At 32.8% G+C, this 17,458-nt stretch overlaps 2 protein-coding genes across 2 annotated transcripts; both read right to left on the reverse strand.

Moving 5' to 3' along the window:
- Positions 1 to 1,105: 1,105 nt before the first annotated feature.
- Positions 1,106 to 2,866, reverse strand: LOC130720061 (UDP-glycosyltransferase 84B2-like). The gene has a single exon (XM_057570643.1). The coding sequence runs from the start codon at positions 2,793 to 2,795 to the stop codon at positions 1,323 to 1,325; it is 1,473 nt and encodes a 490-aa protein (XP_057426626.1). The 5' UTR covers positions 2,796 to 2,866; the 3' UTR covers positions 1,106 to 1,322.
- Positions 2,867 to 12,752: 9,886 nt separating this feature from the next.
- Positions 12,753 to 13,774, reverse strand: LOC130720615 (uncharacterized). The gene has a single exon (XM_057571283.1). It carries the CDS (start codon positions 13,705 to 13,707, stop codon positions 12,976 to 12,978), a length of 732 nt encoding a protein of 243 aa, XP_057427266.1. The 5' UTR covers positions 13,708 to 13,774; the 3' UTR covers positions 12,753 to 12,975.
- Between the last annotated feature and the right edge of the window lie 3,684 nt (positions 13,775 to 17,458).

Below are 17,458 nucleotides of genomic sequence, written 5' to 3' on the forward strand. Positions count from 1 at the left end.
ACATTCTCGGAAATATTTTTAAACTTTATTTAATTTAAAAATTAATGAAATTTTAAAATATAAAATATGATAAATGTGAGGGGAGAGTGGGTTATTTTCATAATAATTCACTTACCCACGAGAATACAAGATACTCAACCTATTCCATGAAAATTAATTGAAGCAAATAATGACAATTATCTCTTGCTTGAGAATAAATTATACCTGGGAATTAAAATTTTAACCTTCTAACAAACTGATAGGAAGCTAATTCCTACCAAGGAAGAAAAGCTAAGAACCTAAAAGTTAATGCTAAGAAAAATAAAGAGAAAGATAAAATGCTTCAATTTTCTTGTTATCCATTAATGAAAGGGAATTACATACTTGTACTAAGAGAGTAATTTCTAGAGTAAGGATAGCCATACAAGTGGCTACATCCTCTTAATGAAACATTCTAGAATATTAACTAATTTTATAAAAGAGACCAAACAAAACCACTAAGTCCATTAAACTTCATCAGGGTAAGTTTGGGCTTGTGGAGGTAGAAGAGGTTGGCCCACGACCCACATATAGTGCTATCACAAACACATGAACATTCTTTATCAACCTCTACATTCTCGAGAACGTATTTCCCTGACTTGAACCAAACCCCCACATATATTACATATCTCACGTACAACTAAAATGCTAAATAAATTCAATGGAAAGAAATAATCGCACCACCAGGGACTGACCCACACATAACAAAATGAGGCAATTACCTCCAAGAGAAAATAATTCAATAACAAAATAATATTTAAATGTTATATTCTCCTCCTAAAAAAAATATAAACCATCTCGTCTAATTAGTCACTATTGATTTTACTTATTGTGTTTAATTTTTGTACCCTCACACATTTTTTCTGATTATCCTGCCTTCCCCTTCCACCAGTACCAGATGATGCAACATGCGCTCGAAGAGAATGTTCCAACACTCAAAAGTATTATAGCTCAAGGTGATATTAATCACATATTTTAACAATAATTACCAATGGTTAACACTAATTGTTCCTAACTTGATTATTTTTTAATCTACTAACTTAAGTAGTGTTACTAAAGGATTATTTAGCAAATAATAAAACTAACCTTATAAGGAAAATAGTCTTGCTGACTCATTTAATAGCACAAGGTTCTTCTCTCCTGGTCCAAACTCATTTGGGTACCAAAAGTCCACAACCACAAGTTAACCTGGCTTATGCTACTACAACAGGTACCTAAAAACAGACATTTTATCACAAAACTCCAACATAATCTTAGCGGCTAGCATCAATTCAACATTCAACAATGACAACACATTGAAATTATCACTTGTTGACCTCGTTCGAAGATTCCATGACATCCAATCTAGTTGCAAGAATTTCATCCACAAATGTCTGGATATTCCGGTCCGACGAGCCACCATCAGCCACCGCCTCCCTCGCAGCACGTTTCAGCTCCGCCGCATTCCTCTTCAACTCCTCTGACTTAGGCCCCGAAACAATCTCTTCAATTGCTCTTTCCAGTTCCCCTGTTTCCACAAACCCATCACTGTCTTGCTCCAAGCGAATCCCAACACGGAAAACATCAGAAACGAGCTTCGCGTTGGTGGGTTGATCAGTCCACTGAGGATACGCAATCATCGGTTTCCCGGCGGCGATTGCTTCCAGCATTGAATTCCATCCACAGTGTGTCAGGAAGCATGCAATCGCAGGGTGAACCAACACCTTCGTTTGTGGGCACCATGGCACCACCATTCCCCTGTTTTTCGTCTCTTCCTTGAACCCCTGAGGCAGGGGAAGCGAGTCTTTTCCATCTTGTTTCTTGATCACCCACAGAAATTTGCAGTTACTGTTCTTCAGAGCAGTAGCAATGCTCTCCAATTTCTTAGCAGACAACACAATTAAGCTTCCGAATGAGATGTAGATAACCGAAGATGGAGGTTGATCGTTGAGCCACTCTAAGCATGAATCCTGTGGCTTCCACATTTCAATTCCAACATCTTCGTTTTCATCTACGCCGAGAAGCGACAGAGGAAGTAACGGACCAACTGGTATGACAGGGTATGTCTCTGCCATTGAATCTATGACTTCCTTCTCCAGTTCATAGAACGAATTCGCCAACACCCACTTCAATTTCTTCATGTCTTTGAGCATATCTGCTAGTACTTTTGATAAGGCTCCAAAGGGGTTTGTTGGGAGAATAAAAGATGGAAGGTCTTGAGGTTTCAGCAATGGTAGACCTGGTAATTGGACATTCAATTCTGGATTCTCAAGTGTGGGGAATTGGTTGGTGTTGTTGTAGAAATGGTAATAGATGGCGTAGAGAGCACATGGTTGAATCCAGAGACATGCACAGGGGATTTTGAACTCTGCTGCTACATCTGCAACCCAGGGGACAAAAGGGTTGTTGATGATGCAAGCAAGCTTTTTGGAATTGTTGATGAAGTGGGTTTTGATGAGAGTTGAGAGGTTGATTGGTCCAAGATTTTCTACAAGGGCCATGTAATCATCAGGGGTTAACTGTGTTTGATCTGGGTTGGGGTCAAGGCCGTCGGAGAAGAACAGGACGTGGATTCCATTGGTGGTGAAATTGGTGGGGATGGTGTCGGTTGTGGCGGCGGTGGTGGAGGAGGATTTGAACACACGGTGGTAGACTAGTTCAGTGGTGGCGAGGGTGACTTGGAGGCCTCTGGCTAGGAGGCTTTTGCCTAGCCGGAGTAAAGGGTTGATGTGGCCTTGGGCGGAAAACGCCACCAGCATAACGTGAAGCTCCTCTGCTCTGCTCTCAGAAGAAGTCATGGTTTCTTCACAAATTGATTATCAGAAATAAAAATTGAGTGAGAGTGAATAGATGGAGCCTTATAATATATAATATAGTTTTAATCACTTTGAGAGAAAAAAAAAAAAACTTTGAAAAATAGGGAAAAAAAAGAGAAAAAAAAAAGTGAATTATGTTTTGTTTTGAAAGTAATATAGGAACTAATTTATTCACTTTTGATATACATTAATTGTAATAAAAAAGTTACGATTGACTTTTCATATACATTAATGACATCAATTGTAACTTTTTTTTAAAAAAATAATTAATGTATTAATTACATTTAATGGTTATTAATGACATTAGAATAATTAACAAAATTTAATTGTGATATCATTTCAAAAATAACTATCATATTAATTTGACATTTAATGTCCTTTAATGACATTAGAATGATTAATAAAAGTCAGTTGTGACTTTTCTACCATTAAGATGTACTCCCTCCGTTCCTATTTATCTGTTCAGGAAGAGAAGATTCACACAAATTAAGGAAAGCAATTAATTGTGCTAATTTTCATAAAAGTATTATTTGTTTTCCTATATCACCCTTTAGAATGCATTTTATCTTTCTTCATTTATTGTTTCTTTAAGGACATATCTTGGAAAAACATCAATTAATACTCTCTTGAAACTCTAAGTGGACAAATATATAAGAACAAATTTTTTTCTTTAAAGTGGACAGTTAATATGAAACGAAGGGAGTATAGACTATGGAGTATGCCGACAAAGTTTTTTTCTAGGTGCTTGCTGTGATACCTTAAGCCAGCTTAAGGCGTGATACCCAAAATGAGTTTGTTCGATAATAAAGACTCAATATACCGATTCAAAGTTTGATTTTATTCTATCGTATTAATGCAGTGTTGCATTCTTAGGGACATGAGATTTACGAGTTATGTTTTCTGAGCTTTATTCATCCATCAACCATGATTATTTTACGCGCATCTCCATCACCATTATTCGTTTCCACCACTCATTCATTTTTCATTAAAATATGAATTTCATAAGATAAAGTTTATTGATAAGTAAAGTAAAATCTAAAGATGTAGTATTTACCTTAAATAACATGATAATGATCTATTAAATTACTCAATACGGGTATCATACCCAAAAAAATTCAGGGTACCAAAGAATTTACCTATTTTCTAATGATTATGATTATTTTTTACATTACAAAAAAAAATGGTATTGAATGCAATATCTTACATTTAAAATGATATCAAATATATGTATAAAAAAATGATATCAAATATGCCATGCAAAATTGATATAAAATAATTTTATAGGGTTGATTTGAAAATTAATTCATTTTTTTGTATTTTATGTTTTATATATATATATATATATATATATATATATATATATATAACTGTAAGATTTAAATAGTTTTGATAGGTTGATTTAAAGCATAACAAATTGTAAAAAAAAAATTAGAATGTAACTAGGATTAGACAAAAAAGGTAATTAGAATGTAACTAGGTTTTACTATTATAGAAGATCGTTCTCATAGTCATTATGTTTTGTAATGACAATAAATAAGAGTCAAGAACAATCTCTTTCACATGTTGCGTATACTTTCCAAGACCATTATTTACTCATGACCAATTGTATGTGGCGCTTTCAAGAGTTACAAGCAGACAATGGTTACAAATTCGTACCCTTGATGATGAAGGAAAACATATTCAACAACAACAAATATAGTTTTCAAAGAATTTTTAGTATGATTTTATTTAATTATTTTTGAATGTTTTTATGACATGTTAATCTATCTTTAAATTATACAATCGTGTCTTTCGTTCTCCATCCATGGCACGAGTTCAATACTAATACAAATAGTCAAATACTCCCTCCGTTCCCTATTATAATTCACATTTTTGGAAAAAAAAAATTGTTGTTTATAAAATATAAGTCACTTTCTAATATCTAGGAAACATTAAATAATTTTTTTCAAGTTTACCCTCATATTTAATATGAAAGAGATGATAAAATTTAAAAATATTAATTTGGAGAGAGAAAATCATAGAAAAGTAAATAAGGGTAATCTAGAAAAGTAAATCATTTTCTTTACAAATTTGTTACTAGTAACTACTTTTCTTAATATAATATAATTAGTTATTTGTGACTTATATATAAGAATAGGAAAGTACCGATCAGAGAACATGTATGTTTATTAGTATTCGTCATTTTAGATACCATACTTTAATTTAGCTGCCCAAGAAAAAAAAATACCACCAACAAATAAAGAGGTGATAAATAATTAATGGCTCTATTTTTATATTAAAAACTAACTTCTACTTTTTCCGTCTCTTTGAAAATCACGATTGTTTGGAGCGACATTGTTGTCTAGTGTCTATTTTGGTCTTGTCTTTCGTTTTGAACTCTTGTTGTGCATACGTATGCAGTTACGTAAACCTAAAGTGGAGGTTCTTGATATTGATTTGCTTGCACTTCCATTTTACTCATACTATATATAAATGAAGAGAAAAAGGAAAATAAGAGGTAGAATGGGTGGTGTAAGATGAAAACTATAGAGATAGAAAGATAAAATTGAAGAGATGTGTGAACGAATGAAAGAACTAATTAATGATGTGGGTTATAACCGGACTACCGGAGTGGTGGAAAAACACTTGAAGTGGAATAAAATTAATTATTTAAGTGCTTTTCAAAAAAAAATTAATTATTTAAGTGGAATTTTGACCCAAAAAAAAGGCAAAAAGATATATTTTTTTAAGGCAGTGCTTGGATGGAAATTTGTGGGTATATCGGTAAATAGTGCTTCGATGGAAATTTGAGAATTTTAAAGAATTTTAAAGTGTGGGAAATTCGATTGTACTAATTAAGTATATTAATTAAATAGAAGATTTTTTTATTTGGATAAAATAATTATTATTAATTATAATTTTTTGTTTAGGTAAGATAATATTATTACTATTACTTACAAAATATATTATTAAAATAAAAATAAAAAAATAGAGAAATTTATTTATTTTGAAAACATTTTGACTTTAGTTATCATCATGATATAACCTTATGCTATACCTTATCATAAATTTTTATCATAATTTTAATTTAATTTTCAAATCGTACCTTTTTAGAAGAAATTTACAAAATTAAATTCAAATTTATATTATTATTTTATATTTACCTTTTAAAAATGATTATATATACATATTATATTAATTATAATATTTAAAATTAGAATGTAATAAAATAAGATTGGAAGGACATTTATATATATAGGCTATGTTTGACATGTCATTTCAGCTAGCTTATAGCTTATTTGACTAGCTTAAAACTTATTTGACTAGCTTAAAAGCTCTTCAAAAGTGTTTGGTGAATGAGCTTATTTCAGTAGCTTAAAGCTATAAGCTATCTCAGGTAGCTTATAGCTTAAAGCTTATAGCTTATTAAATTTATTCTCATTTTTATCCTTATTATTTTATTTAAAATTTCACCATTACCCTTATATATTTATAAAAACACTAAGGCTATGTTTGGCACGTTTAGCTGATAAGCTAGCTGAAAGCTGAAAAGCTAGCTGATAGCTGAAAAGCTAGCTGAAAGCTGAAAGCTGATAAGCTAGCTGAAAGCTGATAGCTGATAGTTGAAAAGCTACGTAATTTGAACAAAAGTGTTTGGTAAAACTAGTTGTTAAACAAGCTGAAATTGTAAAATGACATAAAAGTACACACTTGTATTTTTTTTTTGTTACAAAAGGACACACTTATATAATTCTTTTTATATTTAACATTACTTTATTTTCACATTAATACCTATATGATATTAATATTAAAATTATTATAAATATAATATTAATTTTTACTTATTTAATTTTCTATATTTATATTAAATTAAATAGAATAAAACAAATAATTTGTAATTTGTAATATAAAATTATTTATTTTATTCTAAAGTAGTAATTATTTCTATGTGGGAACGGTGCACATATGAGACAAGTGTGATAACTGATAAGTAAATAAATTTTTTTTTTTGGTACATCGGAAAATGAGTAGGTAAATAGGTTTAATAAAAAAACATATAAGGCTAAAGGTGAAATTTTGATAAAATAATAAGGATAAAAATGAGAATATATTTAATAAGCTATAAGCTTTAAGCTTTAAGCTACCTGAGATAGCTTTTAGCTTAAAGCTTTAAGCTACTGAAATAAGCTCATTCACCAAACATTTTTATAGAGCTTTTAAGCTAGTCAAATAAGCTTTAAGCTAGTCAAATAAGCTATAAACTAGCTGAAATGGCATGCCAAACATAGCCTAAATCTATTTTCCCATCACACTTACGTATGCAGTTCCCGCCACCATTTCCGCCACACCGCTGCGCACCACAAGTATTAAAAATATTACATTAATAAAAACAAGTAAAAATTAATATTATATTTTTAAGATGATAAATAACTTGAGTTAATAAAAATATTTAAAGTGATAATAATTTTAATATTAATATTATATAGGTATTAATGTGAAAATAGTGTAATGTTAAATATAAAAATAATTATATAAGTATGTCCTTTTATGTCATTTTACAATTTCAGCTTGTTTAACAGCTAGTTTTACCAAACACTTTTGTTTCAATTACGTTGCTTTTCAGCTTTCAGCTAGCTTATCAGCTTTCAGCTATCAGCTAGCTTATAAGCTTTCAGCTAGTTTTTTCAGCTTTCAGCTAGCTTATCAGCTAAACATGCCAAACATGGTCATAGCCATAGTTTGAGAAAAAAAAAATGCCCACTTTTTTCCATTTTTCCTTCATGTTGTTCGTGGAAGATTTTTTTTTTGATATGGATCCCACTATAAAAGCATGCCCACTTTTTCCTTTTTTCTTCATGCGATTGCTTATTAAAAAGTTCACTTGAAATTTGAACAATGGAAAAAAGGTAATTTTAATATCATATAAAAAGATAAGACACATAAAAATAGTAAATATTTTGTTCTTTACTTTTTACATGTTTATAATTAACCGGTTCCCATCGGTTCCATTGCATAAACAAACTCATTGAGAGATTTGCACCGGTTAAGTGATTGAGACCCAATTCAACCAATTAGACCAATTGATATGAGTTGAGTTTTTAAACTATGCTTGAAAGTGGTTATTGAACAATAAAGTAAGGTAAAAAAGTAATTTTTATATCATATGAAATATAAAACACATAAAAATCTAAAAATAGTATTTTTTTTTCTTTTAAATATTTACATGTTACATTTTTATAATTAAGAAGAACTTAATAAATAATAAAAAATCCATAATTGGTCTGGGTCAGCCCAACCCACAACGAGTTGATCAATTTTCAAATTAGATTGTGTTGTGCTAAATTTATTTTGAGCTTGGTTTTTTAATAGTTTAAACCATGCTTTTAATTCAAGTTATTCAGATTGACTTATTGGCTCTGACTAGTTGATTTAACGAGCTAAAACTTTATTTAAAGTAATATTGACGTTCACTTAGTTGTAAATCATCTAGGATGATGACGACAATGATGAGCCTAATAAACATTTAGTTAGGCTAGACAAAATAGAAGTCCATCAACTTGATATCCAATGTAATTGTATATAATGTCTAGATGATATTGTATAAGAATGATTTATCGAATGCAATTTGAGATACAATAAAAGTGATATGAGATAAATAGTTTAATATTATCGTAAATTTGAGATGAAAGTTTCCCTTTATTTTGGCGTATGGTCGAAATAAGATTCAGACTCTTGTGTCGGATCACTCCTTAAAGTTTTGATATGAAGTGAAAATTGCTGTCACACATCACTTAACCAGAGAGAAAATTTGAACTAATCAGAAGTTTGATTCTGGTCACATTACGTTCCCTCTGCAATCTGAATACAGAGGTAATTGAACATTGAAACACACCATTAACTGGAACAACAGTGATATTAATTCATATCAGAAGAGGAGAACAATTTAAATATGTTAAAATGCAAGTTGGTGAGTGGAATTAAATGGAGGAACCAAATTAAGAAGATCATGCGCGCATTTGGTCGGTACTCAAGAAGGCAGGCTAAATATACTGTGCGCAGAAACAGTATATACTATGAACTAGTGATTTAATTAGCAACCTGCATGCATGAATTACTTGTTTTGAGCACAACAACAAGAAACTTTTATTGTATGATCTCTCTTATTTGCACAATGTTGGACATACCAAATCAAAGTATAAGTGAGTGGAATTTAACATTCATGCATGTAATTAACCAGTACTCAGCAAGGAGGCTAATATATACTGTTCATAAAACAGTGAACTAATCCCTTTTTCTAGTTGCATGAATTATTGCTCATTTTTCTTTTTCATCATAATAAGCCACCAGTTTTTTTTTTTTTAGCAGCAGGAACTACATTTACTATCTTTTATTTGCGATATGTAATATATTTCTTATGTGGTAAAATCAATTTGTAAAGAAGTCTTCTAAATTGTGTGAACCACACAAAATCTTGGTCTATATAATAAGATAAAACCAAAGTTAAAACTTATGTCCTCTTCTTTTTTGGTCATTAAAACTGATGTGCTCTAACATTGCACATAACCAACACTAATCTAACTCAGTCACAAAGGTACAGCCCATATATATCACTGTTGGGTCGTCTGCTGTCTGCACCAGCCCACTTGTTGTGTGCAAGGTGACACTGTCCTAACTTGATTTGTGTCACCTTAATTCTTTACATCACATGCTTGGGCTCATTTTAGAATTTTTCCAAATTCAATTGTGGAGTTCACTCATGACTCACCTACCTCCGATATCGCACGTTTTTATTTCTTCTGGGTTAGGTTATGAATCATCCATACAACTTTAGTCTCATTTGCACACATTTTTCTCATTGTAATTAACTCTTTTTTTTTATCATATTACACATAATGTCTTTCATTTCTATTTCTTTTCTCCATATTCTTCTTTAAGTGTACTGAGTGAAATTAAAGCGCGAATCAATATATAGTTGTATTTTACTTCACATGTAAACCGATATATTTGAGATATAACTTAGTGTATATTTAAACAAATGCAGCAATATACAACATTTTAGAGCTGCTTATTATTTGCAAAAAGAAATTATGAAAGAAAAACATATGGAAAAAAAATCATCCATCACAAAATCAATCTACAATATCTAAAGAGATATGAAAAAAAATGAGAGATATGACGAGTGATTTGATAGAAAAAGAATAAAGAGAAAATTGTTAGTATTGGAGTAAACTGTGTAAATATGACAAAGTTGTATTTATATTTTGCTAGTATTGAAGTAAACTGTACAAGTGTGAAAAGACTCACTCACTCATTGTCTTAAAGTTTTATTGTAAATTATGTGAATGATATCTCAATCGCTTATGATCTTAACCCAGGGTCCAGATCCTCTCCAGTGGATTTTTCTCAATTTTTCTCCAGTGGACAATTTTTGGCGGTTTTGAACCGCCACAAAATGTTGCCAGCTACCACAAAATGCTGGAAAAAAATTTGACAGAATTTGTGACAGCTGACAACATTTTGTGGCGGTTTTGAAAAATTGAGAGAAATCCACTGGAGAGGATCTCAACCCTCTTAACCCATTATATGGAAGTGGTATCCTCGGCCCATCTCATTGCAAGTCTAAAAGTAACTCAAAAATTCAATATGGTATTGGAGCCTAAAGCATGAGCTCGTGATAAATAAATAAATAAAAAGTAAAACGAAGAAGATGAACTCAATAAAAAAAGGGTGCCCACTAGGGTGGACAAGTTTAAAAGTGGTCCACCGGTGCACCATGAAGTAAATACCATTGGATCGAAGATTCCTAAAATATTCTTTAAGTGAATGGCTAAGATTGAATGAATAAGAAAAGGGCAAAAATGTAAATGGATCACCCTCCTTCAACCAACAGAAGTTGTTGCAGCCCCACTACCATCACTGTAGAGCCAGAGCTGGGCATGCTCAAGAGCAACTCTGCTTCCTTCTGAGACTGAAATCTTCAAGCATTCAGCAGATCAGCCCATCACTAGCACCGTCATCACAGAGACTGAATTGGAATAATTGCTACCAAAGTGCGAGGAATCTTTACTCCCAGATCCTCAAATTCTCCTACATCTCTGCTCCCAGATCCTCCATCTCGTTGCCTCATTGAAGACTCCGAGACCAAGCGTCTGTCGTCGTCATCACTCATTGCTGCGGTGGTGAGTTTTAGATCACAGCGAGTAAGCCGATCTAAAGAAATAGAAATCGTAGCAAAGACCCAGAATAGCGTCAGATCCGAGCAGGGTCTGGGCTTGTTGGTCGTTAAGGGAAGCGGCGAAACCGTTGTAGGCGGTGTCGTAGGCGTAGAGAAGTGGATCATCGGAATCGGTGGAGTCTGAGTCGGTTGTGAGAGAAAGGGATCGGAGACTGGTGTTTTTCCTTTCTAAAAATCTAATCTGTTTTTTAATCTCTTTTCAATTTTTATGTTCTGTTGTGGATGATGGGGGCAAGAAAGATTGAACTTTCTTGTAACTTCAACAAATAAATGGTAGGAAAATCAGCGTTCTTTGTCTACTGGGGAAAATGGAATTGGAAAATCTGGCAATGATTTTCAATGTAATTACTTTAAATAATAAATGGTAGTAAGTAATTTGATTTTGTATAAGTCCATTTTTTATGCGATTTCACTAAATTATCCTATCTTTTTTTACTGAGTATTGAGGAATGCCATCTCTTCTGGAAGCCTCAGCCTATTTGCTATTGGAAAATGTTGATTTTTGTTGATGATATGATATATTGCTTTGTGCTTTGTTCTTTTCAAAAAAAGAAATGGAAGGAAAATCACAATCGAAAGAGAAATTAAAGACGAAGGAGAGAGAGAAAGGTGAAAACCCAGACTCGTTATGGAGGTTGAGAGGAGAGAGAGAGAGAGAGTGGGGTGAGAAGGTGAGATAGGGACAAAGTCTAAATTATCCCTTGTACAAAGTCTGTAATACCCATGGTCCACCGGTGGACCAAAATAATAAAGGTCCACCCTAGTGGGCAAGAATGGGCATAGTAAAATGAAAAAGAACAAGGCTATAAATGCCTTTAGACTCAAGAAAAAAAGAAGCAGAAGCTAACACACATGGCACCTGAGATCCAAGTCCACATACGACTTTAAAAATATAAATTCAATCAAGACTTGAGGGGGAGTATATATTAAAAACAAATATATAGAAGAATAAAAAAGTTGACTCAAAATTGGAGTAACTATACAAGTGTGAATGAAAACAATATCATGGAAAAACAAAAGTTGAGCAATATATAAATGAAATAATTCACTCACTTATTGTTTTAAGATTATGTGGTGAATTTTGTGGATGATTCTAAATCACTTATAATCTTAACCTGATATATATGAAAGTGATTCCGGTCTATCTCATCTCAAGCCCAACTATAGCCAAATATCCAATAGATAGTTACTTAATTAAGTCTCTGAAACCATGAGTCCATTTTTTTATATAAAAAACCATGATTGATCATTGACCAACGATCACGAATATTGGTCTTAGAAAGTATAACAAAAATTTGTCATTACATGTTTCTGACTAAAATAACATTTTCCCTTCCTTTGCTTCTTGAAACATCTTCTAAAATGAAATAGTATAACTCAGTAACTTTATTGTGTCGGAAAAAAAAATATGAGGATACACAATGATGTTACTTACTTGAGTTGTTTAACATTATTTATGGCGGTCCAAAATGCCACAAATGATTTCCACTGCAGAAAAAAATAAGCTCAGCCACAAAGCTGCTGTGACTGTGAGAATATATATACTCTTATATATATTTATGTTAAACAAATATGTTACAATGTAGCGCCTCAAATTTCACCATGATCATTTCAATATCTTTGCTAGCATTGATCAGAAACGAACATAAAATCTACAAATAGTACTAGGCCAACAAATAAACTGGATAAAGTAAATCAAACACGTTACAATGTATAATCCCCACACTGTGTATTCTTTTCTCTATGATTTAGTAACAAGTTTAGTGGCATTATTACATGCATTGAGCACTAGCAGGTTACAAGTACTTCAGCATTATTACATAATGCACTACATTATCATAAAAATAATACTTCTTGAACTATCTTATAGTTAAAATGAGAATGACATCCATCATTAGTGTAAAATTAATGCACATAAAAACATATATAAGAATGGACACTTTCAGTTTATAAGTGGTGGTTGGTGATGTGCTTGTGTCCTTGACCAGGACTAGGACCAGAATGCTTAATCACTCCAAGATTTTGAAGCTTATGGTGCCCCTCACCAGGGCTAGGACCAGAGTCCTTCACCCCTCCAACATCTTGAAGCTTGGGGTGGCCAACACCATGGCTTGGACCAGAGTCCTTCATTTCTCCAACATCTTGAAGCTTGGGGTGGCCAACACCAGGGCTTGGACCAGAGACCTTCATTTCTCCAACATTTTCAAGCTTCTTATTAAGCTTGTGTCCAACACCAGGACTTGGACCAGAGACCTTCATTTCTTCAACATTTTCAAGCTTCTTATTAAGCTTGTGTCCAACACCAGGACTTGGACCAGAGACCTTCATTTCTCCAACATTTTCAAGCTTCTTATTAAGCTTGTGTCCAACACCAGGACTTGGACCAGAGTCCTTCATTTCTCCAACATTTTCAAGCTTCTTATTAAGCTTGTGTCCAACACCAGGACTTGGACCAGAGTCTTTCACCCCTTCTAGATTTTCAAGCTTTTTAAGCCTGTGGCCAACACCAGGTGTTGGACCAGAACTCTTCAATGTCCTGAACACTCCATTTACTTCTCTAACAATAATTCCATCTTCACCTGGTAATGGCCTGGCTTCTGAATCAGGAAGCAAAGAGGAGAACAAGGAAGCAAGAAGAATAAGAGTGAGCAAGGTGAGTGACTTGAGTTTTGTGTCCATGTTGAATGAATGTCAACAAGGCCTATTAGGTGATCACTCTCACAAATGTATCTTGATTTTGATTTGTTTTGTTTTGTGTTGTATTGTATTGCTGAAGTGGTATCATGGAGGTCCTATTTATAGGTAAATTTTGAACACCTGCATGCTATGAATGAGGGACTTAAACTGTCTAAAACCATGTGAGACTGTGGAAATAGTAAAGTGCCGCCAGAGCTAACTCAATTCATATTCCTTTGCCTAGGAAACACACAAGGCAGGTTCTTCATTTGAAAAATTGTATTTTTGATAGTGACACTTGCAACACTAGTCAAATTAAGTCATAATATCTATCTCATGCAGCCTGCAGCTGAGAATACTAGAGAATTCAATTAAAGAACTCAATTAGTACTATTTACATACATCAAAGGTTTCTTTTGACCTTGGAAGAATTGAGTAAGTATAGGAAAGTTTTTCAATGAAAAGTCATGAGATGGCTTTGAACCTAACTGAAAAAATTTCAGTTCTGGGTAATTGAATCAAGTTTGCACGTTAAGATTAGTGGATAAGTTTTACAGCACTAGTTTTAGTCCATTAGTCTCCTTGTGAGTAGGATTCCTTGAAGAAGTGAAGTTGCTCAACAATTTGTGAGTGATGGTTTTGTCATTATTGCAATAAATATTTCATATTTATGTGGGTATGTATGTCTTGATTTCAACAAGCAAACAATTAAGGCTCTTTTTGAGTAATATAATGTGATCTTAATTATTGAAGCCACCCACGGTTGTGAGCCAAAAAGACAGTGACAATGACAAGGTCCACTACTACAAAAGTACAAAGTAAGAGAGAATGTTTTACTTCATGTAACGCAATTGACCAGCCGCGCATAACAAAAAGCCATCGTGTCTAGGTGTTCTGTATGCAACTGATTCCTTACATATCACCATGTTTTACTGCATGTTTGGATACACGACGAGACCAAAATTAAAATCACGGTGGACCCTAGTAATTCATAAAAGCTAGAAGAAATTGCTTCTATCACTGTAGTTTTCTACCGTCTATCTAGACAAGCAGCTAGTCATCTAACAATAACAACAACAATAATACTGATAAATAATTACTATGAAAAATCACTCCTTTTTAGTTCCCAGTGAATAGCTAGAAGGGAGAACAACTTTGATCAGGGACCTCACATTATGCAAGGAGTCAACTCATTTCTAAATTGGAGTTTGGCCATAAAAAAGTGTATTTACCAAATTTTAACATCTGGATAGGGATTAACTCTAGCAAAGAGAATAAAGTCAATATCTTCAGAATTTAATTAATCATTCTGTTGCAGTTTCATTTTAATATATCATAATTTAGCTTCCTAAAGTCCAGGACCCTTTCAGTGGTATATTACTTTTCACATAAATGGATTTACAGAAATATTTTATAGCCATCATCCCCTGAAGTATATATTATTGATTGTGATTAAAGCTGAAGGAATAGTAAAATAAAGGTCCAAGGAAACTTGAGACATCAGGAACTTGGTCCACCATGCATGCTGAGCCAAAACTTCCAAGTTAAAATTTTCCAAGCACACAGTTGTGAGAAAAGAGAAACCAAAAGAAGGGGAGGGGTGAAGTAAAAGGATAAAAAAGTGTGAACAAAAAGTTATTTTTCTCCTACACTTAGTAATGAGATAACAGATTCAGTTAGTTAGTTAAACCTTGTTTCGTAGTTACATGTTGGTTACTATTTGTGTAAAATAGTAATGTACTCACTTCAACACTTTAATGATTTTTTCATTCTCTATCAATTTTATTCTGTAACTGTTGAGGTTCAAAGCTTAGTGTATGATTAGATACTAGTTGAACATAGTGAATAGATTTCATCCCAATTTGTAAATAGAGTTTCGTTCACTTTTTATACATCCCTTTGTATTGTCATAACTTCAAATGAATCGCTGTCAGACAAATCTTTTGTAGATTCAGACGGTGGAGCAAATCAAACCACCAAAGATGTGGCGATTTCTTGTTGTTGATGTGCAGAGTACACCTGGTACGTTTTGGCTTTAAGAGTCAAATTTTGGTATAATGAGATATAGAAAGAAACTTCAATCATCTGAAAGTTTAAGACTGGAGAGACTGAAAGAGCCACACAATCTAAGACAGAACGTTAATACCAATAAATATTTTTATCTAGAATTCTCCTCAAGGTGTGGAGAAATAAACTTCTGTAACTTCTTTTTCAATCAGATTTCTTATAAGCTAGCGTGTGCTTGTGTATAGATGAATCAATAATAAACAGGATTTAGAGCTGCAAGTGCAGAGTTACCTAATTCTATATCAACACTTTTTACTTGAGAGTGATATGTTATTATTCTTCTCAGTTCACTATAACCCCAAGATGCAAAACCTTAAAAAGGAAAAAAGGAAAAAAGGAGAGAGTGATAGTGATAGGTAATGGTTAGTTACCAGTTTTAGTGTGCATCTTTCCACAGGAACTGTTTGAAGCTGAACTTTGATTAAGATTTTTTCATAGCACATTAATTTAATCTGTTCTTTTCTTGTCAATGTCATTAATTACCACTTATACATACATCAGTATCAGGTTTCACTTCTTTGTCACTATAACCTAACTTTAGAAACTTTAGTAGATACTGAATCAGGTAAACAATCATTCCTTCTTAACTTGTCAAACCTTCCTGAATTTTTTTCATGAAACTAAACGGAAGTATCTCCTCAATTGTTAAAAATCTGAGAGGGACTCAAGAATTTGCGATGATATATGTAAAATCCTACTCAATTGCTTTCAAGTTTCATCTCTATTGATGTCAAAATCTAATCAATCAAGGATCAAATTGTTGTAATTATCATTTGATGATATAATTGATGTTCCAAAAAAATTAAGGATCAATGGAGTTTACTCATGAAACCTAGCTATGCATGAAAATCATCTGAGAAGTTTCAGAGCTAGTCTTGCAACAAGGTTAAGCTGAAATGTTATGCAGGCATGGAGTCAAGTAGCTAGTTTTCCAATTCTTGAATGTCACAAAGGTTAAGAAAGGCAGGAAAAAATATACGTCAAGACTTGTTTATGTAACGTGAGGCAGAAGTAAATGTTACTTTTAGGTTGAAAATCTCATGAGGAACTTAGTAGTGTGTAAAGCCAGGTGGAACAACACAATCTTTGCTAGCCGGTTGAATTGATCTGTACTGTAGATTGTCAAACAAAATCAAAATTGATGTTGATAGCCATAGAAAATATACTGAAAAGTGAAAACCTTCCATTGTGGAGGCCTAACTGGCCAAACTAAGCTACAAATCAGGAATTTTCACTTCAAAAAGAAGTTAAGACTTAAGATCACTGTTTGAGTTTTAATATCTCATCTCCAAAGAGTGCTTTCATTCTTTGAAATGTCTTACAATTTGTTCAAACCCCGAAGTACACTTGATTCATGAATTAGAAGATTCATTTACTCTGTTCATGTATTTTCCTATGCATGTTCATTCAAGGCACTTAAAGTTTCAAGGAATTATAGTTCATTATATCCCATGACACCTAAAAGCACATATGTACAAGTGAGCAAAGGACCTCTCATTTCATATGTTAAAATATATCTCTATGTCTCTCTTCAGAAATATTTATAAGATTTACGTTGCACTATTTGAATGCAATTATTGGCTCTCAAGATGGGTTGAAGATGGTAGAGCAAGGATATGAAGAACCAACAAATGAAAGCGGATCAAATCCAGCTCGAAGAACTCGTCACAAAGGAAACATAGAATGG

Source organism: Lotus japonicus, chromosome 5 (assembly GCF_012489685.1).
Source record: "Lotus japonicus ecotype B-129 chromosome 5, LjGifu_v1.2".
NCBI classification, from domain to species: domain Eukaryota; kingdom Viridiplantae; phylum Streptophyta; class Magnoliopsida; order Fabales; family Fabaceae; genus Lotus; species Lotus japonicus.

Bases quoted from the DNA above. Each gene is read 5' to 3' on its own strand.
- LOC130720061 (XM_057570643.1), bottom strand. From the start codon at position 2,795: ATGACTTCTTCTGAGAGCAGAGCAGAGGAGCTTCACGTTATGCTGGTG.
- LOC130720615 (XM_057571283.1), bottom strand. From the start codon at position 13,707: ATGGACACAAAACTCAAGTCACTCACCTTGCTCACTCTTATTCTTCTT.